Genomic DNA, 24,548 nt, shown 5'->3' with positions numbered 1-24,548 from the left:
CAGGAGTAAAAACAATCAAAAGATAACTATTGGAAAATAGACTGTGTCCGTAACATTTATATAGTATGTATAAGCTGGAAGTAGAAGCCTAAGTGTTGTTGTTGATTCGTTTACTCCAGTTAGGGGAGGAGTGGAGGGGTTAGTGAATTTCTTATTTATTTTTAAATAAAAAATAGAAAAATTGTAGCCAACATCTTGGATAAATGGGTGGAAAAAAGAACGATAGATAAAAGATAGATAAAGGCAGAGAGAGAGAGGGACAAGCTACAGGAAAAGAGAAAGAACATTGCCATGCTCAGTGAATTAAAAGCAGAAGAGATGAGCAAATAAGAGAGTAGGAGAGAGCCAGCTAAAACAGCACTGATAAGAACACCAGCAGTTAGAGCAGGAATGCCAGAGATAACAACAGCATTGACTCTATGTGTGGGAAGTTATATACTGGTAGTACTGGTCTTAGATCAGCCAATCCCTAAAACAAATATTAGAACATAGCAAGCATACTCCTACACAGTTCACTCCCAAATTCCCGCAGCCCTCCAGGAACATGGTTGAGTTGCAAGCTGTGCATTTAACTCAAATCACTATCACACTCTCAAATCAAATCTAAATCCAATTTTGTTTGTCACATGCGCCGAATACAACTGGTGTAGACTTTACCGTGAAATGCTTGCTTACGAGCCCTTAAGCAACAATGTAGTTTAAAGGTCCGAGTTATTTGAGGTAAATATGTACATGAAGGCAGGGTAAAATGACAATTTATCGGGATAGATAATAATAAGAGTAAAATAAAGAAGAGAGTAGCAGCAGCAAATTATGTGTGTAAAAGTGTGTGTGTGTGTGTGTGTGTGTGTGTGTGTGTGTGTGTGTGTGTGTGTGTGTGTGTGTGTGTGTGTGTGTGTGTGTGTGTGTGTGTGTGTGTGTGTGTGTGTGTGTGTGTGTGTGTGTGTGTGTGTGTGTGTGTGTGTGTGTGTGTGTGTGTGTGTGTAGTGTATGTGAATGTGTGTGGGAGTGTCAATGTTGTGTGTGTGAGTAACTGATGTCCAGAAGTGGTTGGCGGTCATATGTGATAATAGTATGAACTTTCTGTACAAAAAAAAGTCAAGATAAACACGATAAAAGTCACTATATAGCAAAGTTAAGTTGGAACTCGTAAGATGTCGCCCTTCTCTGTCGGCACCATCTTGTCAGCCTTTACCCTCGACACTGATGTGACGTCAGTCTTGGGTTTCCCCGCCCTAATGATAAAGGTTAGGATTTGGGGAAGGTAAGCTGATCCTAGATCTGTGTCTACGGGCAACTTGTAGTCTTGTACCTAAAGCGGGTTGTTGACCACTGGACTAGTAAGTATTGGTCGTTAGTGCGCCCCCTACCTGCGTTGCTGGTACTGCGGGGGGCAGCCATACATCATGGCTCCAGGCTGCCAGCTGTGCCTGCGGAGGTGGTCCAGAGTGTGTGTGAGACAGTAGGAGGGGGGGGTCCGACGTAGTGTCACCCCTCCAGAGGAGGGAGAGGAGGGAGGGGAGGGGCAAGGGGAGGAGGGTGGGGGGGCCGGACAGGGGACGCAGTGGCCTCCCAGATATGACGGGGAGCCTGGGAGACGAGGGGAGTGAGGAGGTGTGGCGATCATCTGGCAGAGAGGGGGAGGAAGGGTGAGGGAGAGGAAGGGTGAGAGGGAGAGAAAGAGGAAGGGTGCGAGAGAATGGACAGATGTTATGTAAAGGCCTTTATTCATACTTTCACTGCAATTCATTATTTACAAAATACACCTCATGGCAGCTACAGAATCAACTATTAGATTATAATTACAATTTAGTACATGTTAGATTTTGAGGAGGAGTTCAAAAGTTCAAGTTGCTCCTAAATTGTTAACTCATTCTAGGTGGTTTGCATGTTGGGCTTGTTATGCTGTCATGGAAACAAGATGAGGTCACGTCAAAGCAAAAAGATACCGCAACTAGCGCACTTCAGAGAAAAGGTGAAAGCACAAATGCAGCCACATCCTGTTTCAACCTTCTGTATTTTACAAGAACAATGTGAAAAGTTTGATTCATAAATGCCGCACTCTCATTGACATCACTGTCCTAAACACCTAGAATGAGATGAAGGATAAAGACCTGAAGAATCATTAAGATGATCTGCATTGGGAACCAAATGAACAGCAGTGTGTCAAACGCCTGGAATTGTTGCCTACTTCCTGGTCTTTATTCTAGCTGACCTACTTCTTCTTTATTCTAGCTGAGCATAAACAAATACAAAATGGAATCCATACCATATGTATGAGAGTAGGACTGTGCTCAGAGCCCATTGAATAATGTAGTCACAGCAACCTCTAAAAGGTGATGTCTTGTCAAGGTCATCGACATCACAATCTATAGGCCTCCTTATGACAACTGAAAAATGTAACATTTAAAAATTGAATCCTTACTGGGTGGTGTGTGTGTGTGTGCGCTGCATGCCTTTGAGAGCAAGAGACAAGAGAGTAGTAGGGAGGTGGTATACTTAATGAATTCCTTCAACTATGTGTAGTATATCATGCTTCATGTAATGAGGTTTAGATAACACTGATACAGACTCCAGCCCTGCATGGTACTAAGTACCGAACCACACGCAGACACCAGTGGTGTAAAGTACTTTAAAGTACTTTTGGGGTATCTGTACTTGTACTTTGACTTCACTACATTCCTAAAGAAAATATTGTACATTTTACTCCATGCATTTTCCCTGACACGCAAAACTACTGGTTACAATTTGAATGCTTAGCAGGACAAGAAAATGGTCCAATTCAAACACTTATCAAGAGAACATTCCTGGTCATTCATTCTGCCTCTAATCTGACGGACTCACTAAACACAAATGTTTAGTTTGTAAATTATGTCTGAGTGTTGGAGCGTGCCCCTGGCTATCCTTAAATACAAAAAAAAACAAGAAAATTCTGACGTCTGGTTTGGTAAATATAAGGAATTTGAAATAATTTATATTATTACTTTTGATACTAAAGTATATTTAAAACCCAATACTTTAAAACTTTTACTCAATTAGTATTTTACTGGGTGACTTTCACTTTTACTTGAGTCATTGTCTATTACGGTATCTTTACTTTTAGTCAAGTATGACAATTGAGTACTTTTTCACGACTGTCCCACACTGAGGACCACCCTCAATGACACACTCACATGAGGGTGGGGGTGAAAGTTTCATGATTAACGACTCATGGTGTAATTGTAACAACATACAGGAACTCAAGTCCTTTTGTTCACCTGACCTATAATTCCTCACAATCAAATGCCGACCATTTAGTATATCCCCCTCAAGCAGATACCACAACGGCCCTCAAGGAACTTCACTGTACTTTATGCAAACTGGAAACCATATATCCTAAGGCTGCATTTATTGGAACTAGTGATTTTAACAAAGCAAATTTGAGAACAAGGCTACCTAAATTCTATCAGCATATTGACTGTAGCACTCGTGCTGGAAAAACACGATCACTGCTACTGGCATGATGACTCCTTGCTGTCCCCAGTTCACCTGGCCGTGCTGCTGCTCCAGTTTCAACTGTTCTGCCTGCGGCTATGGAACCCTGACCTGTTCACCGGACGTGCTACCTGTCCCAGACCTGCTGTTTTCAACTCTCTAGAGACAGCAGGAGCGGTAGAGATACTCTCAATGATCGGCTATGAAAAGCCAACTGACATTTACTCCTGAGGTGCTGACCTGTTGCACCCTCGACAACTACTGTGATTATTATTATTTTACCATGCTGGTCATTTATGAACATTTGAACATCTTGGCCATGTTCTGTTATAATCTCCACCCGGCACAGCCAGAAGAGGACTGGCCACCCCTCATAGCCTGGTTCCTCTCTAGGTTTCTTCCTAGGTTTTGGCCTTTCTAGGGATTTTTTCCTGGCCACCGTGCTTCTACACCTGCATTGCTTGCTGTTTGAGGTTTTAGGCTGGGTTTCTGTACAGCACTTTGAGATATCAGCTGATGTAAGAAGGGCTATATAAATACATTTGATTTGATACTCTAACTTCCGCGATGCATACAAGGCCCTCCCCCGCCCTCCTTTCGGCAAATCTGACCACGACTCAATTTTGCTCCACCCTTCCTATAGGCAGAAACTCAAACAGGATGTACCCATGCTAAGGACTATTCAACGCTGGTCTGACCAATCTGAATCCACGCTTCAAGATTGTTTTGATCACGCAGACTGGGACATGCCTCAGAGAATAATATCGACATATGCGCTGATTCGGTGAGTGAGTTTATCAGGAAGTGCATAGGAGATGTTATACCTACTGTGACTATTAAAAGCTACCCTAACCAGAAACCGTGGATAGATGGCGGCATTCGCGCAAAACTGAAAGCACGAACCACCGCATTTAACCATGGAAAGGTGACTGGGAATATGGCCGAATACATACAGTGTAGTTATTCCCTCTGCAAGGCAATCAAACAAGCAAAAGGTCAGTATAGAGACAAAGTGGAGTCGCAATTCAACAGCTCAGACAGGAGACGTATGTGGCAGGGTCTACAGACAATCACGGACTACAAAAGGAAAACCAGCCACGTTACGGACACCGACGTCTTGCTTCCAGACAAGCTAAACACCTTCTTTGCCCGCTTTGAGGATAATACAGTGCCACCGACGCGGCCCGCTACCAAGGACTGTGGGCTCTCCTTCTCCATGGCCGATTTGAATAAGACATTTAAAACGTGTTAACCCTCGCAAGGCTGCCGGACCAGATGGCATCCCTAGCCAGACAGTGTGGTGGAGAAGCCACAATAGCGCCTCTTCAACCTCAGGAGGCTGAAGAAATGTCTTGAGCATGAGTTGGGAGACTGAAAACAAGAGTGATTAAATATACATGTGCCATGAAGTGATTGAGTGCATTAACAGACAGGTGCCTCCCTCTGCATGGGCTAAAGGTAGGTAACAATGTCACTGTACTTCTGTGCCTAGCTGCCTTGTCTTCTTCTCCCTATTCATATTTTTGCTCTCTTCCATTTCACACATTCCTCTTAATTCATCTGCCTTTTCCACAATGTTTGAGAAAACAGTTTTTCTTTTAACAAACCAAAAAGTCTTAAAGGGATACTTTGGGATCTACTTCCCCAGAGTCAGATGAACTTGTGGATACCATTTTTATGTCTCTGTCCATTATTAAGGAAGTTAGAGGTAGTTTCAGAAGCCAATGCTAACTAGCATTAGCACGATGACTGGAAGTCTGTGGACATCTGCTTTAAGACATGAGGACTGAATTGAATGACTGGCCATCTACTGTCTCTCCCCTCTCCATATACCATCTCTATCCTTCCCTCCCCCTGAGATCTCTACTCCCCTTCCTCCATTGTTCACATTCCTCATCTCTAACCATAGACAGGACTCTGTCCAGGAATGTAAACAGTAGGTGAAACAGGCATGTCAAGTTTATTTCTGAAGAACGTGTCATCCGCTCTTCAAGCCCTCAAACATGTACAGTTGAAGTCGGAAGTTTACATACACCTTAGCCAAATACATTTAAACTCCGTTTTTCACAATTCCTGACATTTAATCCTAGTAAAAAGTCCCTGTCTTAGGTCAGTTAGGATCACCACTTTATTTTAAGAATGTGAAATGTCAGAATAATAGTAGAGAGAATTATTTATTTCAGCTTTTATTTATTTCATCACGTTCCCAGTGGGTCAGAAGTTTACATACACTCAATTAGTATTTGGTAGCATCGCATTTAAATTGTTTAACTTGGGTCAAGCATTTTGTGTAGCCTTCCACAAGCTTACCACAATAAGTTAGGTCAATTTTGGCCCATTCCTCCTGACAGAGCTGGTGGAACTGAGTCAGGATTGTAGGCCTCCTTGCTCACACATGCTTTTTCAGTTCTGCCCACACATTTTCTATGGGATTGAGGTTAAGGCTTTGTGATGGCCACTACAATACCTTGACTTTGTTGACCTTAAGCCATTTTGCCACAACTTTGGAAGCATGCTTGGGGTCATTGTCCATTTGGAAGACCCATTTGCGACCAAGCTTTAACTTCCTGACTGATGTCTTGAGATGTTGCTTCAATATTTCCACCTAATTTTCCTACCTCATGATGCCATCTATTTTGTGAAGTGCACCAGTCCCTCCTGCAGCAAAGCACCCCCACAACATGATGCTGCCACCCCGTGCTTCACGGTTGGGATGGTGTTCTTCGGCTTGCAACCCTCCCCCTTTTTCCTCCAAACATAACGATGGTCATTATGGGCAAACAGTTCTATTTTTGTTTCATCAGACCAGAGGACATTTCTCCAAAAAGTACGATATTTGTCCCCATGTGCAGTTGCAAACCGTAGTGTGTCTTTTTTATGGCGGTTTTGGAGCAGTGGCTTCTTCCTTGCTGAGCGGCCTCTCAGGTTATGTCGATATAGGGCTCGTTTTACTGTGGATGTAGATACTTTTGTACCTGTTTCCACCAGCATCTTCACAAGGTCCTTTGCTGTTGTTTTGGGATTGATTTGCACTTTTCGCACCAAAGTACGTTCATTTCTAGGAGACGGAACGCGTCTCCTTCCTGAGCGTTATGGCAGCTTTGTGGTCCCATGGTGTTTATATTGTTTGTACAGATGAACGTGGTACCTTCATGCATTTGGAAATTGCTCCCAAGGATGAACCAGACATGTGGCGGTCTACAATTCTTTCTGAGGTCTTGACTGATTTCTTTTGATTTTCCCATGATGTCAAGCAGAGGTAGGCCTTGAAATACATCCACAGGTACACCTCCAATTGACTCAAATTATGTCAATTAGCCTATCAGAAGCTTCTAAAGCCATGACATAATTTTCTGGAATTTTCCAAGCTGGCACATTCAACTTAGTGTATGTAAACTTCTGACCCACTGGAATTGTGATACAGTGAATTATAAGTGAAATAATCTGTCTGTAAATAATTGTTGGAAAAATTACTTGAGTCATGCACAAAGTAGATGTCCTAACCGCCTTGCCAAAACTATAGTTTGTTAACAAGAAATTTGTGGAGTGGTTGAAAAACAAATTTTAATGACTCCAACCTAAGTGTATGTAAACTTCCAATTTCAACTGTCTCTCTTAATCCAGCTTTACATTCAGGGTGCTCTAATGCACTCCAATTTTCTTACACAGTTGCTTCACATGTGCAATGTGTTGTACTACCCAGCATCCTTTGAAGTCATGGTATCAATCTGCCTAATTAAAAGGTTAAGCTTATTAACTGGAGTTACATAGGCCTATTGGGACCATACATACAACCATGCTGAAAATGTTTGTGACCTCATGTCCATATAACCTTATATATATATATATATCTTGAGCTTTCCTGTTGGCCCTGTTCCTCTTTTCACTGTTTTTTTTAACTTCAAATATTTGTGGCTCATGAAGAAAGCTCCCATCCCCAACATCCCATCCATCAGTGCCATCAATTGGGAAGTTTTTATGACTCCTGTGACCCACCTAATACTTAACTTGAAAGTACGCAAGCACACTTGATATACCTCTGTCTACCTTTAATCATTACCTAACTAACTACCAACCAGGCATGAGTTTATGAGTCATGAAGCCCTTTGGGAAGGATGGGGAGAAACATGTCATGTTTCTGTCACTGTTGTTAACACAACTTGAATAAACCAAACTACATTGTCCCAGTTAATTTGTTCTTTAAAATATATTTTCAGTCAATTTGAGATGTTTAAAAACAATGGTTATACGGTAAATACAGTAGGCTGCCTGTGATACAGATGTGTCGTCATACTGATAGATGTCATGTCTGATAATGGTGTCATTTGAATATTTAAATTGTGTCAAACGAACCATGATGATGAAATAAATATAATTTCCAACCCATTTTAGAAAAGTATGGTCCCCTTGGTAGGCTGCTACAAAATTCTTGGGGAACCTGGCTGGATGCCTTGAATGTCCCATGACTAAATAAACTAGGACACACATTGAAAATACACTGAAGAAAAATATAAATGCAACATGTAAAGTGTTGGTTCCATGAGCTGAAATAAAAGATCCCAGAAATGTTCCATATGCACAAAAAAGCTTATTTCTCTAAAATGTTGTTCACAATTTTGTTTACATCCATGTTAGTGAGCATTTCTCCTGCCAAGATAATCAATCCACCTGGCAGATGTGGCATATCAAGATGCTGATTAAACAGCATGAACATTACACAGGTGCACCTTGTGCTGGGGACAATAAAAGGCCACTCTAAAATGTGTAGTTTTATCACACAACACAATACCACAGATGTCTCAAGATTTAGGGAGCATGCAATTGGCATGCTGACTGTAGGAATGTCCACCCAAGCTGTTGATAGACAATTGAATGTTCATTTCTATACCATACGTCGCCTCCAACATTGTTTTAGAGAATTTGGCAGTACGTCCAACCGCTGCCACAACCGCAGACCACGTGTATGGCGTCGTGTGGGCAAGTGGTTTGCTGATGTCAACGTTGTGAACAGAGTGCCCCATGCTGGCGGTTGGGTTATGGTATGGGCAGGCATAAGCTACGGACAACAAACACGATTGCATTTTATCAATGGCAATTTGAATGCACAGAGATACCGTGACAAGATCGAGGCCCATTGTCATGCCATTCATCCGCCGCCATCACCTGATGTTTCAGCATGATAATGCATGTGTTAATGCGTGTTCCAGTTCCTACCAATATCCAGCAACTTCGTACCTCCATTGAAGAGGAGTGGGACAACATTCCACATGCCACAATCAACAGCCTGATCAACTCTATGTGAAGATGTGTCTTGCTGCATGAGGCAAATGGTGGTCACACCAGATACTGTCTGATCCACACCCTTACATTTTTTAAAGGTATCTGTGACCACCAGATGCATATCTGTATTCCCAGTCATGTGAAATCCATAGATTAGGGCCCAATTAATTTATTTCAATTGACTGATTTTCTTATAGCAACTGTTACTCTGTAAAATCTTTGAAATTGTTGCATGTTGAATTTATATTTTTGTTCAGTATACATACATTTAACAAATATGTCTAATTTAAACCTACATTTTAGACTTTTTAACTGACATTTAGTTCATGGTCAGGTAAAAAAAATTATAAATTATTTGCAAATGACTCACCGGTTTGGTGGCTGCACCTGCTGCGATAGCCAACTTTCAAATCAGCGCGCAGATGCAATGATTCTCCTATGCTTTTCACGTCTTCCACGGTTTAATCAGGAAAAACTACAGTATAATAACCGTTAAATTATAAGATTACCACAGTCTTGGTGATTAAAAAAATCACATTTTACTTTGTCCAATGAATAAAAAGAAACAGAGACCATCCGAATTGCCCTAACGTCTTCAGGTAACGTGTCATGTGTCACTTGATCTCGAGGAGGAAACCAGTTTGACGTTGTTTGTCTCCCTCTGTGTATGAGTCGCCACTCCCACGATAATGCTTGACTAGTCGTAAGTGTGTATCCTGTTACTCAGTTTCGCATCTCCTCTCACCTGTATGTGTGGGTGTTCGTGCGTGCGAATTACAAAATATACTGTATACTTATTACATTATTCAGTTTTAATGGTAGCCTAATACCAAACTCACCTCTGCATACTCGAGTGCGTCTGTTTGTGAGTCCTCTATGGCAACGGGCATGCGCTCTGTAGGATGCACATTGGAAGGAGAGAGGGCATGGGCAGATTCAGGAATTTACAGTGTGTGAAAGCTCTTTATTTCCTTGGCCCCCTCTCTCCAAGAATGCTGCTGACTCCATGGATCCTGCTCATCTTGGAAGTGCCAACTATTCAACCCCCAGTTTCAAAACCGCCATACCCTTGTATAAACCCAGAGGAAAATGGCAACAATTCCCCACCCTTTGATAAGAATGAGGATGACAGCCTGGAACCAATTTAGAACACTTAGAATAAGAACTGAAAGACTGAAGTTTGTAGGCTTCACTTCTTCTAAACTGTTTGTCTGTTACAATGAACTTTTACAATGATTGTGATGTTCACTTTGGGTTCACTGAGATCAAGCTAGATACAGGTTGCAGTTTACTGACTATCTTGACCTCATGGTTCAAATATGGTAACATCATGTGTCACAGAAACGGATGACTCAACCCAGTGCAAATAGTCTGCTGTCTTTTTAAAATTGTGGGCTTTCAAAGTAACAAATGTATATACTGTAATAGCTTTAACATCATAGACTAACATTTTTTATTCACCATCACACAAAACTTGGTTGTCAGTATTAAACTCTCATTATTATATATATAAAAAACAAGCCTACACAAGGTTATAAAATAGCTTTCCATTTAAAAAACACAACTATAAATTTGACCCTTGACATAAGCCAAAGATAGTTGAAATGTTCAATAAAGTATATCTAAGATAAAGTTTGGTAAGGCTTTTAAGGGCTCTACACACTAAGACTACATTACACATGTCAGTGTCAAACAATATCAAACATGGCTATAACTGTGTATAGTACAGTAGCTCTGTATAAACTTATGATATCAAAATTATGACACAATCAAATAATGTATGTTACCAAGTACTTTTTCTAGTTAATTGTATAAAATGCATATGTCTAAGAAAATTAAATAAAATCAGTTTGGAAAAGTCTTGACCTTTGATAGGCATACAGCAGTCAACAATATCAGAACATGTGTCAGAGGCTAAATAATAACCACATAATATTGTAAGGCAGAATAATTGCAATTGAGGTTAGCTATAAGTGGGACAAACTCTATCCTGTAAACGATCAAACATAAACAAAGGTTTTGGCATTTTCAGAAAACAAATGCGTCAAACTTAAAAGGCACAGACAAATACATTTCAGAAAATGGCTACACCTAGGTCAAATGGGCGTGAAGAGCAACAGAAGAGGTTTGTAAACTACACTGGTTTTATCAGGAACAAAGTCTGAGACATTAAGATTCAACTCTGTGGACTAACACTGGCTTTAGGCACCTGCACATCACGTGTTCGTTACGCGTATTGTCACTGCCATAGTCAGTCATTCTGTAACTCAGAGTATTGTTGACCGGTGCATCACTCACAAAAGGCTTCTCTCCATTTCCCCATGGTGGGATGGATAGAGGTGGTCTGAGGCTGTGTTAGTGACCCCAGTGGTCTTATTTAGGAACTGCTGCTGAGTCTGCGGCGAATGAGAGAAGCAGGCTTGGTCTCCGTGTCCTCCTGGTCGCTCTCACACTGCCTCTGACAAGTGGACAAATGCAGAGATAGTCAGATATAAGCATATCAACAGCCTCATCAATATGTTGATATTGAGAGGATAATAAAGGCTTTATAACAGTTCAAATAAAGGTATAGTAATATTATTATGAAATATGGGTGCAAAATTTCTGTCTGCTAGCGGTGTAGTTTTCCTGTTTTTGTTCCTTTCATGGCATATAATTGATTAGTATATTACGATTGACTAAAATTGGCATTATTGATTGCCCAGACAGTACACATAGCTAGTTCTACAGGTCTTAGTCAGACTTTAATAAAAGAGCAGAAGCCAGCACGTCTCCTGGACCCAGTCCTTTCTCTCTCTTACCAGTTCCGGGTCCTCCTGCGACCTGTTTTTACACTGCAACTGCAGGCGAAATAATCTGTTACACGCCCACACCATGTTAAACGACATCTACAGAGGGGGGGGGTTTAAGAAGGGTATGAAAAGAGAAGGTAAGGTGTCCATAGGAAAGCAGGACTTTTGAAAGAAAAATAAGGAAAATATGATGCAATACAATGTCTGGACCAGCAGGTGTCCCCCTCTCACCAATATTGTAGGACTACTGCACACCAATGCAGATATAGGGTAGGAGAAAAGAAGAGGAAGCTACTGTGGAGTATTGAAATGCACCACTGGCCCTTACCTTCCATTTCCTCTTGGCGTTGAACTTCTTGAAGCTTTTCATGTTGATGGATGATCGACTTCTGTTAGCCGCCTGTTTACGCGTGAGGGGCTGATAAACAAGGAATTAATGTGATATTTTAATAGACGCTTTAGCCTTTATCCAAAGTGACATGCAGTTCACAGCTTTTCAGTGTGAATCATACTCACAACTTAAGCTTTCCTACTCAAACCTTCAGCACAATAATGTGCTTATGTTGGGTTTATGTATTAAAGTTACCCCAATCAAATCACAATTCTATCTCACCTTGATCCAAGGGTGTAGTAGACATTCATTCGCTGTCATTCTCTCTCTGTAGGAGGGACACACATCATTAAGTAATAGACTGTTGCATAGTATACAGACGTTATAGACAATAACCATATCAATTACACTAATGAATGAATGCGTGATCATTTGTTTACATTGGGTCTTTGACCAGCAGTTTCTCAATAAAGTCTTTGGCCATGGCGCTGGTCTGGTTGAAATAGATCTCTTCAAACTCATAGATCATCCCCACGATGTTCTTTAGTGTTTCTTCGTCATTATCTCCTTGAAAGGGGGACAAACCACTCAACCTGTAGAATAGGGGGGTATTAGAGAATATGTGTAGCTACCAGAGGAGGCTGGTGGGCGGAGCTATAGGAGGACAGGCTCATTGTAATGGCTGCAATGTAATAAATGTAATCAAACGTGGTTTCATGTTTGATACAGTTCCATAAATTTAATTCCAGACATTACAATTAGCCCGTCCTCCTATAGCTACTCCCACCAACCTCCACTGGTAGCTACGATATGTTATGTTCAAATTGTCCACTTGTTCTGTATACTCACAATATGTAGGTTATCACACCAATACTCCTGGAGAGGAAAGAGAAGAGAGATATGAGTGACTTTGTGCACAAAACTATTTACCCTGGCAGTCAAGACAGCTGGGACATTTTGTTTTGTTTTTCTAATGAATAACATTGTAGTAATGGTTACCACATGTCGGCTGCCTCGCTCAGGGGTTCGTAGTTAATCACCTCAGGGGCTGGAAGGAGAACGGAAAGGGAGAGAGAGAAAGATAATGATACACATAACACAATCCAGCCTTATCCAGAAGAACAGAGTATGTGTAAGAGCTGAAAGGAACAAATAGTAAAAAAATAGAGACATATTTTGTAAGGACCTGAGAATACAATAGAGGAGAGTGTAACTTTCTTTTGTCACAACAGTCACTGTGTCATTGTGTTAGGGAAACACTGGGTGATGCTAACACTGCTGTTGCACAACATAATGGCATTCTCTAACAGACTTTAAATGCTCTAAAATCTTACAGTAAAACACATGAAAATGGGCAACTAGTTGGGGAATGAGTGGGTTATGGTAGAATCCATGGCCCTACAATAATGCCCATGCAACCCTCCTGCCCTTTCTTAAAGTAATCATTCCGTTACACTCTTTGTGTTGGCGACTCAGGTTGCATCACGTACTTCAGGCCTGTTGAAACTGCTCACCTAGTCACACATCTCTCACTACCCCCAGCGCCCCACCACGTGCTCTGATGTCACATCCTGTCCACAACCACACTACTACCCCTTGGAAACTGTCTCCATGGAAACCTCAGCACCTTTCTAGAGGCTCAGGCTAAATAAAAACTAAAACAGACAGGAAGACACACACCATTATCACACACTAACAAAATGCTCACACATGACACACATACTGACTGACACAATTTCCACCAAACAAACACAGACGGTAAACACGTGGAATGTTCCACTTACCGATGTACTGTGGGGTCCCAGAGAGGCTCCTGTACTCCTCCCCCTGTTTGAGGCGATGGGCCAGTCCAAAGTCAATGATCTTGATGTGGGGGTGTGGCATCATCTTGTCTGCCAGCATGATGTTCTCTGGCTAAATGGAAAACAGAGAGCGTTACACACACAATGCCAAATCCTGACGGAATGAAAAACAGCCCAAATGGATTTAGACAAGGGTCAGGAAAGGGGGGGCCCGTCCCACCTAATTCATGGTACGGGGAAACACTGCTTTCTATCAGCTCTATTTCTATCCTTGTGTGTCTCACCTTGAGGTCAAAGTGGGCAATGTTCTTAGTGTGCATAAAGCCAACTCCCTTGAGGATCTGCTTCAGGAACTCTATGGCCTCCTCCTCAGACAAGCTCTCCTTCTCTGCTATGAAATCAAACAGCTCCCCACCACTGATACTAGAGCAGAGATGGGAGGGGAGTGGGGGGGTGGAGGAGAGAGAAAAGAGAGAGAAAAAAAATATAGAATTAAATAGATGTAAGTTTGTCAGTAGAATATCTTTCTCACATACAGATGTAGGATCTTAATTTGACCATCCTGCTGCAGGAGAACATTTAAAACCATTAATATATTTGAGACTTTAAAAGGCTTCTGAAGTTTAATTTCCACTTTGAAATTTCAGACTTGATTTTCCTTTATGAATAATGTATCAACCCCTACACAAATATCCATTAATTATAATCCACATAATTAAAATGTATTGTTGCTGCAGGATTATTTCCCTGCTGTATCAAACTGGCTCAAATTAAGATCCTACATCTGTCGACTTATAATAACTAGACCAAATTATGAAAATGGCATCTCAGTCATTCCTATTAAAGTTACTCAAAAGCGAATCAGCCTAAAAGTTTGCTTCAAGATCTTTTATTCATGCACACTTTCATGCACACTCTTGTCTCTTGGAGTACAGCACCAGGTTGATTGCAGTTGTGTGTGTCTGTGGGTTGTTCAGTTATATTAATAGTTTTGAGTTGTCTGTCTGGCCTGGACTACTAGATTAGTTCTAGCATTGATAGGAGGATTAGATGGGCTGACAGGACCAAGTGCTTCTCATTGTGTTCCCATTAAACAGGGTGGGAGTGAGAGTGGTGCTCTACGCAACTATTTCCATCCCACCTGCTGTGGGCTGAGGGGGGACGACAGACAGAGAGACAGAGACCAGCAGAGGTCTCCCCCTCCCTCCATCTGTCCCCACTTGACTCACAGCTCCACGATGAGCACCACCTCGGCGCGACTCTCAAACACGTCCCTGAGGGCCATGACGTTGGCGTGCTGCAGGCTCTGCAGTATCTCCACCTCCCTCTCCACACTCTTCCTCTCCAGGCCCAGGCGACTACTGGCGCTCCGACGCAGCTTCAGGAACTTCCCCGCCCAGCGGACCCCGGATGCCCGCTCCAGCACCGCACGCACTTGCCCAAAGTGACCACTAGAGGGGGGCAGAGAGGGATGTTATCATAGGGAACTTTTGCATTGTGCTCTATATTACGCTGAACTACTCCTGTGATGCTAATAGGCCTAAAGCCTGTTTGAATTTGAGAGAGGGTAACTGAGGGGCATTGCACCTTTCTAGTACTATTTACTTAGCAGTGTATTCCTAGCTTTATAAGTAAATTACGTAAAGTTAAATTCAAATCAATTCAAATGAACGTAAATTCAAGTCTAGTGCTGTTTCATTCAATACTCCAAACCTTCTCACTCACCTGCCAAGAACCTCTCCAATCTCATAGTAGTCCTCCACATTCTGCAGTTTAATCTGAGCCATGGTCTTGCTCTTTTTCCCTCCCTCACACTCTTTTTCTGATTGTTTTCCAGAGCTACTGCATTCTGTAGAAGTGAGGGAAGAAAGAGGGATGACAGAACAGATGTGGAAGGTAAACTAAAATGTATTTCAAAGATAGAAGCAAGTAAAGGCACCAGACAGCATCAGGAACCATGGAAGAATGCCGGGACAATAAACAGAACTCTGTGTGTAGATAGAATTATGACAAGCTTATAGCAGCAAGACCAAAGTAGATAAACTATAAACTAATGGAAACAGACATGGACATAAATTGAAAAAGGCACACACACCAACCCACACAACAGTGGTCGCTGGCAGATTCAGAGGAGTTGGGTTAAATGCGGAAGACACATTTCAGTTGAACAACTGACTAGGTATCCCCCTTTCCCTTTCCAGATGTTTTAGGTTGGCTTGGGGGGAGGGGGGGTTTGGCAGGATTTTTTCAAATGTATTTATCATCCCTACTTCGCGTAGCTACGAACACAAGAAAACAGCCAAACCCCATGATTTGTATAACATTACAGTTTTTTCAATCGCTTTGGTGAGATGTTCACAAGTACGTCACAACGGTTAGTACAAAACAGATCCTCAAAAAGGCAGTTGTTTCAAAACTCTAAGCACATTTCCAATTGACTCGATGCAATACTTAATGCTGAAGATCTGCGCTGTAGCACGATTGAAATCTAGGCCCCAATTAAATTTGTATTGTGAAAGTTCAGCGCTATAACGCGATTGAAATTTAAAGGTCATTTCTGATTGAGGCGACATATGCAGCGTTTACTGTGAATGCAGTCTCCCCGAACGCGGGAACAGTCCCTTTAAATTTACGCTATAGCAATTTGATCACACATGGGATAGAAATTAAATACATTTTCAGTCTATTTTTATGGGTAGTGCCAGTGTATTGCCTAACGTGAAAACAGTGTAATATACATTACATTCAAAGGGCAATTTTGCATCTTGCATTTGTTGCTATTAGATGAACTGTTAGTTAAAATAACTAAATTCAGAAGATATCATGATGCGTTTGTGATTAAATCAATGTTCTCATGGTATTTCACAGTAAACTAGTGGTTAGAACATTGGGCCAATAACTGAAAGGTTGCTGGATCGAATCCCGGAGTTGACAAGGTAAAAATCTGTCGTTCTGCCCCTGAGCAAGGCAGTTAACCTACTGTTCCCCAGGCACCGAAGACATGGATGTCGATTATGGCAGCCACCTCTGATTCAGTGGGGAAGACACATTTCAATTGAATGCATTCAGTTGTACAACTGACTGGTATCCCCCTTTCCCTAAACATATATTTTGGATCAATGCTTGTGGGGTGAAAGTCTCCAAACAAAATATATTCAAAACCTTTTATTTTGTATTCAAGATTTGCTGTTTTACAAGTCTTACCAGTTTGGAGTTTTGTACACTAAGAGATTAGAAAATGCACCACATACTTATGAAAAGATCACCAAAGCGATTGAAAAAAACTCAAACTACTACACTGCTTCCTTGCATTTCATGTGTGTGTTTGATGGTTAGTCCTGCACTAACACTGATAACTTGAACAAAGGCAGCCACTGACAGCGCCCTTATCCGGATGTTTTATATAGAACAGACATTTTCTGCTGCGTGTCTGTATATGTGTGTGTGTGTGTGTGTGTGTGAGAGAGACGACATCACCTTGCCTGAGGTATGGAAGTTGTTTATGAATGTTAAATGGGTAAGAGAGATGTTATTACATCACGTTAATGAATGCTTAACAAATGTTCCATTATGGCTTGTTGATTTAGCAACGAAAACTAAATAATTATTCTTTACACACAACCACCAACACACATCCTTCCATGCTGATGCTGGAGCACAAAGGCATGCTCTGTATCTGTAAATATTTACATATCCCCGGAAATATCCTTCATTTATCAGTGAACACCCCAATGTGCTGTCAGCACGCACACACTAACTAACCACGGGCCTGCTTAACCACAACACAGATGAGAATCATTCTGTGAAAAGAGAAAGACAGAGAGGTGTGTCCATATGCCCCTATGTGGCTCGTCTGCAGGGCCTGGGGGTTTCTGTGTATGAGTGATGTACGGCATGATAACGGGTTCCAATCAATAGTCGGATAATACATCTATATACTCCTCACACTCCGTCATGGGAAGTTCTATCACTAAATACCAAATCAAATTGTATTTGTCACATGTGCTGAATACAACTGGTGTAGACTTTACCATGAAATGCTTGCTTACGAGCCCTTCCCAACAATGCAGAGTTTAAAGATATTAATAATAACTAAATAGTAACACAAGAGGAAGAAAATAAAACACAAAAGAATGAAGCTATATACAGGGAGTACCAGTACCAGATCAATGTACAGTCATGGCCAAAAGTTTTGAGAATGACCCAAATATACATTTTCACCAAATCTGCTGCCTCAGTGTCTTTAGATATTTTTGTCAGATGTTACTATGGAATACTGAAGTATAATTACAAGCATTTCATAAGTGTCTAAGGCTTTTATTGACAATTACATGAAGTTGATGCAAAGAGTCGATATTTGCAGTGTTGACCCTTCTTTTTCAAGACCTCTGCAATCCGCCCTGGCATGCTGTGAATTAACTTCTGGGCCACGTCCTGACTGATGGCAGCCCATTCTTGCATAATCAATGCTTGGAGTTTGTCAGAATTTGTGGGTTCTTGTTTGTCCACCCACCTCTTGAGGATTGACCACAAGTTCTCAATGAGATTAAGGTCTGGGGAGTTTCCTGGCCCTGGACCCAAAATATCGATGTTTTGTTCCCCGAGCCACTTAGTTATCACTTTTGCTTTATGGCAAGGTGCTCCATCACGCTGGAAAAGGCATTGTTCGTCACCAAACTGTTCCTGGATGGTTGGGAGAAGTTGCTTTCAGAGGATGTGTTGGTACCATTCTTTATTCATGGCTGTGTTCTTATGCAAAATTGTGAGTGAGCCCACTCCCTTGGCTGAGAAGCAACCCCAAATATGAATGGTCTCAGGATGCTTTACTGTTGGCATGACACAGGACTGATGGTAGTGCTCAACTTGTCTTTTCCGGGCAAGCTTTTTTCCGGATGCCCCAAACAATCGGAAAGGGGATTCATCAGAGAAAATGACTTTACCCCAGTCCTCAGCAGTCCAATCGCTGTACCTTTTTCTGAATATCAGTCTGTCCCTGATGTTTTTCCTGGAGAGAAGTGGCTTCTTTGCTGCCCTTCTTTGCTGCCCTTCTTGACACCAGGCCATCCTCCAAAAGTCTTGGCCTCACTGTGCGTGCAGATGCACTCACAGCTGCCTGCTGCCATTCCCGAGCAAGCGCTGTACTGGTGGTGCCCCGATCCCGCAGCTGAATAAACTTTAGGATACGGTCCTGGCGCTTGCTGGACTTTCTTGGGCGCCCTGAAGCCTTCTTCACAACAATTGAACCGCTCTCCTTGAAGTTCTTGATGATCCGATAAATGGTGGATTTAGGTGCAATCTTACTGGCAGGAATATCCTTGCCTGTGAAGCCCTTTCTGTGCAAAGCAATGATGACGGCTTGTGTTTCCGGGCAGTTAACCATGGTTGACAGAGGAAGAACAATGATTCCAAGCACCACCCTCCTTTTGAAGCTTCCAGTCTGTTATTCAAACTCAAATCAGCATGACAGAGTGATCCCCAGCCTTGTCCTCGTCAACACTCACACCTGTGTTAATGACAGAATCACTGACATGTCAGCTGGTCCTTTTGTGGCAGGGCTGAAATGCAGTGGAAATGTTTTTTGGGGATTCAGTTCATTTGTATGGCAAAGAGGGACTTGGCAATTAATTGCAATCACTATTCATAATCACACTTCATAACATTCTGGAGTATATGCAAAATGTCATCATACAAACTGAGGCAGCAGACTTTGTGAAAATTAATATTTGTGTCATTCTCAAAACTTTTGGCCACGACTGTACGGTAGCAGAGTGAACAGTCTATGGCAATTCGGGCCTTCCTCTGACACTGCCTGATATAAAAGGTCCTGGATGGCAGGGAGCTCAGCCCCAGTGATGTACTGGGCTGTTCACATCACCCTCTATAGCGCTTTGCTGTCATTTACCATACCAAGCGGTGATGCAGCCAGTCAAGATGTTCTCGATGGTGCAGCTGTAGAACTTTGAGGATCCGAGGGCCCATGCCAAATCTTTTCAGCCTCCGGAGGGGAAAGAGGTGCTGCCGTGCCCGCTTCACGACTGTGTGGGTGTGGACCATGTTAAGTCATTAATGATGTGGACGCCAAGGAACTTGAAGCTCTCGACCCGCTCCACAACAGCCCTGTCGATGTGGATGGGGGCGTGCTCTCCCCTTTTTCTCCTATAGTCCATGATCAGCTCCTTGGTCTTACTGAAGTTGAGGGAGAGGTTGATGTTCTGGCACCACACTGGTAAGTCTCTGACCTCCTCCCTGCAGGCTGACTCACTGTCACCGGTAATCAGGCCTACCACCGTTGTGTCGTCAGCAAACTTGATGATGGTGTTTGAGTCGTGGGTGAACAGGGAGTACAGGAGGGGATTAAGCACAAACCCATCGGTGGGCCTGTGTTGAGGGACATCGGGGTGGAGGTGTTGTTGCCTACCCTCACCACCTGGGGCCGACCTGTCAGCAAGTCCAGGGTCCAGTTGCAGAGGGATGGGTTCAGTCCCAGGGTCCCTAACTTGGTGATGAGCTTAGTGGGGACTATGGTGTTGAACGCTGAGCTGTAGTCTAGGAACAGCATTCTCACATAGTTATTTCCCCTCTTGTCCAGGTGGGAGAGGGCAGTGTGAAGTGCAATTGAGATTGCATCATCTGTGGATCGGGGCAGTATGCAAATTGGAGTGGGTCTAGGGAGTCTGGGATGATGTTGTTGATGTGTGTCATGAACAGCCTTTCAAAGCACTTCATAATTACAGATGTGAGTGCTACAGGGCGATAGTCACTTAAACAATGTTGGTCAGCTTGAAACATGTTGGGATTACAGACTGGGACAAGGAGATATTGAAAATATCTGAAGACACCTACCAGCTGGCCTGCACATGCTTTGAGAACGAACCCTGGTATTCTGTCTGGCAGGCGGCCTTGTGATTGTTAACCCGTTTAAACGTTTTGCTCACATCGGCCATGGAGAGCGAGATCACACAATCTTTTTATGCTCCCTTCCTGAAAGCCCCTGTTTTTAGGATTATTGTGTGATCTCGCTCTCCATGGCCGATGTGAGAAAAACTTTTAAACGGCTGGATTTCCCTTTGTAATCCATTATCGTCTGCAAGCCCTGCCACATAAAATGAGAGTTGGAGCCCATGTAATAGGATTCCTACTATATTGTTCTTTTGCATGTTTGATGTCTCGTCTGAGGTCATATCGGGCTTTCTTGTATGCGTCCATGTCCAATTCCTTGTAAGCGGTAACTCTGGTCTTCAGCCCAGTGTGGATATTGTCTGTAACTACGCACCCCCAAACACCTTCCTGTGGCTATGGGCTCACAATAATTTTTCTGTCTGTGTGTGTGTGTTCGCTCACACCGGTGCATTTGTCTGAATGTCTGTCTGACATTGATGCAAATTGGAAAAAATATGGTAAAAAAAACCAGGATGTGTGTGTCTGTGTATGTGTGCATGCATGCATGTGTGAAATGACAGTGTGTCTGTGTATGTGTGCTAGTTTGAAAAGAGAAGAGTCTGATGACAGGGTGTTTGTGTCTATGCCTTTGTTGGGAGACAATGGCAGGACATGTGACGTGTATACAGAACCTGTCAAAAGTTTAGACACCTACTAATTCAAGGGTTTTTATTTTTTACTATTTTCTAAATTGTAGAATAATAGTGAAGACATCACAACTATGAAATAACACATATGGAATCATGTAATAATGTATATTTATTTTTTATTTAACCTTTAACTAGGCTAGTCAGTTAAGAACAAATTCTTATTTATAATGACAGCCAACACCGGCCAAACCCGGACGACGCTGGGCCAATTGTGCGCCGCCCTATGGGACTCCCGATCACGGCCAGTTGTGATACAGCTTGGATTCGAACCAGGGTGTTTATAGTGACGCCTCAAGAACTGAGATGCAATGCCTTAGACCGCTGCGCACTCTGGAGCCCAAAAAAAGTGTTAAACATATCAAAATATATTTGAAATTCTTCAAAGTATCCACCCTTTGCCTTGACAGCTTTGCACACTCTTGGCATTCTCTCAACCAGCTTCATGAGGTAGTCACCTGGAATGCATTTCAATTAACAGGTGTGCCTTGTTAAAAGTTAATTTGTGGAATTCCTTATTATTCTTTTTTTTTAACCTTTATTTAACTGGGCAAGTCAGTTAAGAACAAATTCTTATTTTCAATGACGGCCTAGGAACAGTGGGTTAACTGCCTTCTTCAGGGGCAGAACGACAGATTTTTACCTTGTCAGCTTGGGGATTCGATCTTGCAACCGTTCGGTTACTAGTCCAACGCTCTAACCACTAGGCTACCTGCCGCCTCTTAATGCATTTGCTACAATCAGTTGTGTTGTGACAAGGTAGGGGTGGTATAAGGAAGGTGTTTTTTTACCAAATAGGGCCAAGTCCATATTATGGCAAGAACAGCTCAAATAACAAAAGAGAAACAGTCCATCATTACTTTAAGACACGAAGGTCAGTCAATACGGATAATTTCAAGAACTGAAAGTTTCTTCAAGTGCAGTCGCAAAAACCATCAATCGCTTTGATATAACTGGCTCTCATGAGGACCGTCACAGGAAAGGAAGACCGAGTTACTTCTGCTGCAGAGGATAAGTTAGAGTTAAATGCACCTCAGATTGCAGCCCAAATAAATGCTTCAGAGTTCAAGTTACAGACACATCTCAACATCAACTGTTCAGAGGAGACTGCATAAGTCAGGCCTTCATGGTCCAATTGCTGCAAAGAAACCACTACTAAAGGACACCACTAATAAGAAGAGACTTGCTTTGGCCAAGAAACACAAGCAATGAACATTAGACCGGTGGAAATCTGTCCTTTGGTCTGATGAGTCCAGATTTGAGATTTCTGGTTCCAACCGCTGTGTCTTTGCGAGATGCAGAGTAGGTGAACGGATGAATTCCACATGTGTGGTTCCCACAGTGAAGCATGGAGGTGGTGTGATGGTGCTTTGCTGTTGACACTGATTTATTTAGAATTCAAGGCTCACTTAACCAGCATGGTTCCCACGGCATTCTGCAGCGATATGCCACCCCATCTGGTTTGCGCTTAGTGGGACTATCATTTGTTTTTCCAACAGGACAATTACCAAACACACCTCCAGGCTGTGTAAGGACTATTTGACCAAGAAGGAGAGTGGTGGAGTGCTGCATCAGATGAGCTGGCCTCCACAATCACCCGATCTCAACCCAATTGAGATGGTTTGGGATGAGTTGGACTGCAGAGTGGGAGAAAAGCAGCCAACAAGTGCTCAGCATATGTGGGAACTCCTTCAAGACTGTTTGAAAAGCCTTCCAGGTGAAGCTGGTTGAGAGAATGCCTCAAGTGTGCAAAGCTGTCATCAAGGCAACAGGGGGCTACTTTGTATTATCTCAAATGTAAAATATATTTTGATTTGTTTAACACTTTTTTGGTTACTACATGATTCCATGTGTTACTTCACAGTTGAGATAGTCACCTGGAATGCATTTCAATTACCAGGTGTGCCTTAAAGTTAATTTGTGTGTGAACTTGTGACTGTGTACATGTGACTCTATGTACGTGTATGTGCATGTGTATTTGACTGCATGTCATATGCATGACCTATTCTGGTCCACTACTAGACTACTGTAACACTAGTAAAACGTCTACTCCAGTACATCCATTGTCAAGGACTGACTGTCCAAATAGAAAAACATATACAGATGCTGTATCTTAATTTGAGCCTGTTTCACACAACAGGAATATAATCCTGGAGCAACAGGAAATGGGAATTGTTATAATCAATAGACATTTTTTGTAGGGGTTGATACCACAGGAGGCTGCTGTGGGGAGGACGGCTCATAATAATGGCTGGAACGAAGCAAATGGAATGGCATCAAACACATGGAATCCATGCGTTTGATACCATTCCACTAATTCCGCACAAGCCATTACCACAAGCCCATCCTCCCCAATTAAGGTGCCACCAACCTCCTGTGGTTGATACATTTTTCATTAAGGCAAACCAAGTCTGACATGTGGAAATTACACATTTTAGAAGCCTTTTTAAACATTGAATACACTACAAGTTTGCATTTCCTGTTGTCCAGGAACATTACTGCAACAGGATGATCAAATTAAGATATGGCATCTGTATAGCCCCAGAGATTAGGACACATATAGGGTATCACCACAGCTATGTCCCATAAGACAGACAGACAGACAGACAGACAGACAGACAGAGAGAGAGAGAGAGAGAGACAGACAGACAGACAGACAGACAGACAGACAGAGTGCATGAATGAGAAGTGGGTTATTTATATCAAACAATTGTGAAAATTGACATGAAGGGGAGTGGAATGCTTTGGCCACTTGTGTGTGAAGGATAGAATCTAACGTGGCATCATCCATTCAGGCCTGAAACAAGTGACAATGGAAAAGTTGATGCGTAATTTGTGACATTGTAAAAGCGGCGTCCATGGGTTTTGTTTGACATTACACATCCCTTTTTTTATGGCCAACATCGCTTGATTTCCCTCAAATGGAACCAACAGACAGACAAGAGGGAAATGGCTCCTCATAAATAAACCTACTCAAATAAACGGATTTTGGGTCATCTTTCGTTTGAGAAAAAGGTCTGTAGACGGTGGTTATAGTTAAAACTACTCACCCAAATAAATTCACGATAATCTCGGGCGCAGCTATGATGAGAGGTTGGGCGTGTCACAACTTTCAATTTCTTCACCTGTGTAGTAGGCTTTACGAACGCCCGAATGTAAAGTAAATGTGTCTCCCTTGAAATGAAATAATTTGGTTGTGCCGTATTCCAACAGCAACCAGTTTCCGTGCCGGAGAGAGAGTAGTAGCCAGACTGGTTCGACGGCTCCCTTTATTTCAATGCGC

The 24,548-nt window shown here is 42.3% G+C and overlaps 2 protein-coding genes across 4 annotated transcripts in view; both read right to left on the bottom strand.

The window, feature by feature from the left end:
- The window catches only part of LOC139564661 (rho guanine nucleotide exchange factor 2-like), a 54,878-nt gene extending 45,613 nt beyond the window's left edge, over nucleotides 1-9,265 (bottom strand). For both annotated transcript variants that reach the window (XM_071384377.1, XM_071384378.1), the window contains exons 1-2: nucleotides 9,125-9,265; nucleotides 1,371-1,627 (exon numbers count right to left, since the gene is read on the bottom strand). In XM_071384377.1, the coding sequence (XP_071240478.1) occupies nucleotides 1,371-1,627 (257 nt within the window). In that variant the 5' untranslated portion in view covers nucleotides 9,125-9,265. The remainder of the gene's footprint in view (nucleotides 1-1,370; nucleotides 1,628-9,124) is intronic.
- Nucleotides 9,266-10,183: 918 nt separating this feature from the next.
- Nucleotides 10,184-24,509, bottom strand: LOC139564662 (death-associated protein kinase 2-like). Of its 2 annotated transcripts, XM_071384380.1 has the most exons (12): nucleotides 24,316-24,509; nucleotides 15,405-15,528; nucleotides 14,909-15,130; nucleotides 13,964-14,102; nucleotides 13,662-13,791; nucleotides 12,877-12,925; nucleotides 12,727-12,753; nucleotides 12,318-12,470; nucleotides 12,160-12,205; nucleotides 11,875-11,964; nucleotides 11,556-11,642; nucleotides 10,184-11,212 (listed from the first exon to the last, which is right to left on the bottom strand). In XM_071384380.1, exons 2-12 carry the CDS (start codon nucleotides 15,464-15,466, stop codon nucleotides 11,132-11,134), a joined length of 1,086 nt encoding a protein of 361 aa, XP_071240481.1. In that variant the 5' UTR covers nucleotides 15,467-15,528; nucleotides 24,316-24,509; the 3' UTR covers nucleotides 10,184-11,131. The 2 variants fall into 2 exon arrangements, with proteins under 2 accessions (XP_071240481.1, XP_071240482.1); XM_071384381.1 differs by lacking the exon at nucleotides 11,556-11,642 and having other exon boundaries at nucleotides 10,983-11,212; nucleotides 24,316-24,454.
- Nucleotides 24,510-24,548: the final 39 nt, after the last annotated feature.

This window comes from Salvelinus alpinus, chromosome 35 (genome assembly GCF_045679555.1).
Source record: "Salvelinus alpinus chromosome 35, SLU_Salpinus.1, whole genome shotgun sequence".
In the NCBI taxonomy this organism is placed as follows: domain Eukaryota; kingdom Metazoa; phylum Chordata; class Actinopteri; order Salmoniformes; family Salmonidae; genus Salvelinus; species Salvelinus alpinus.
The sequence above is the reverse complement of the archived record's forward strand: the minus strand, read 5'-3'. Positions and strand labels throughout refer to the sequence as shown.

Excerpts from the sequence above, each read along its gene's own strand:
- LOC139564662 (XM_071384380.1), bottom strand. The coding sequence starts at position 15,466 with ATGGCTCAGATTAAACTGCAGAATGTGGAGGACTACTATGAGATTGGA. Across the intron at positions 15,131-15,404 it reads ATTGGAGAGGTTCTTGGCAG|TGGTCACTTTGGGCAAGTGC; the intron begins GTGAGTGAGAAG and ends GCCCCCCTCTAG. Across the intron at positions 13,792-13,963 it reads TTGCCCACTTTGACCTCAAG|CCAGAGAACATCATGCTGGC; the intron begins GTGAGACACACA and ends TTTTCCATTTAG.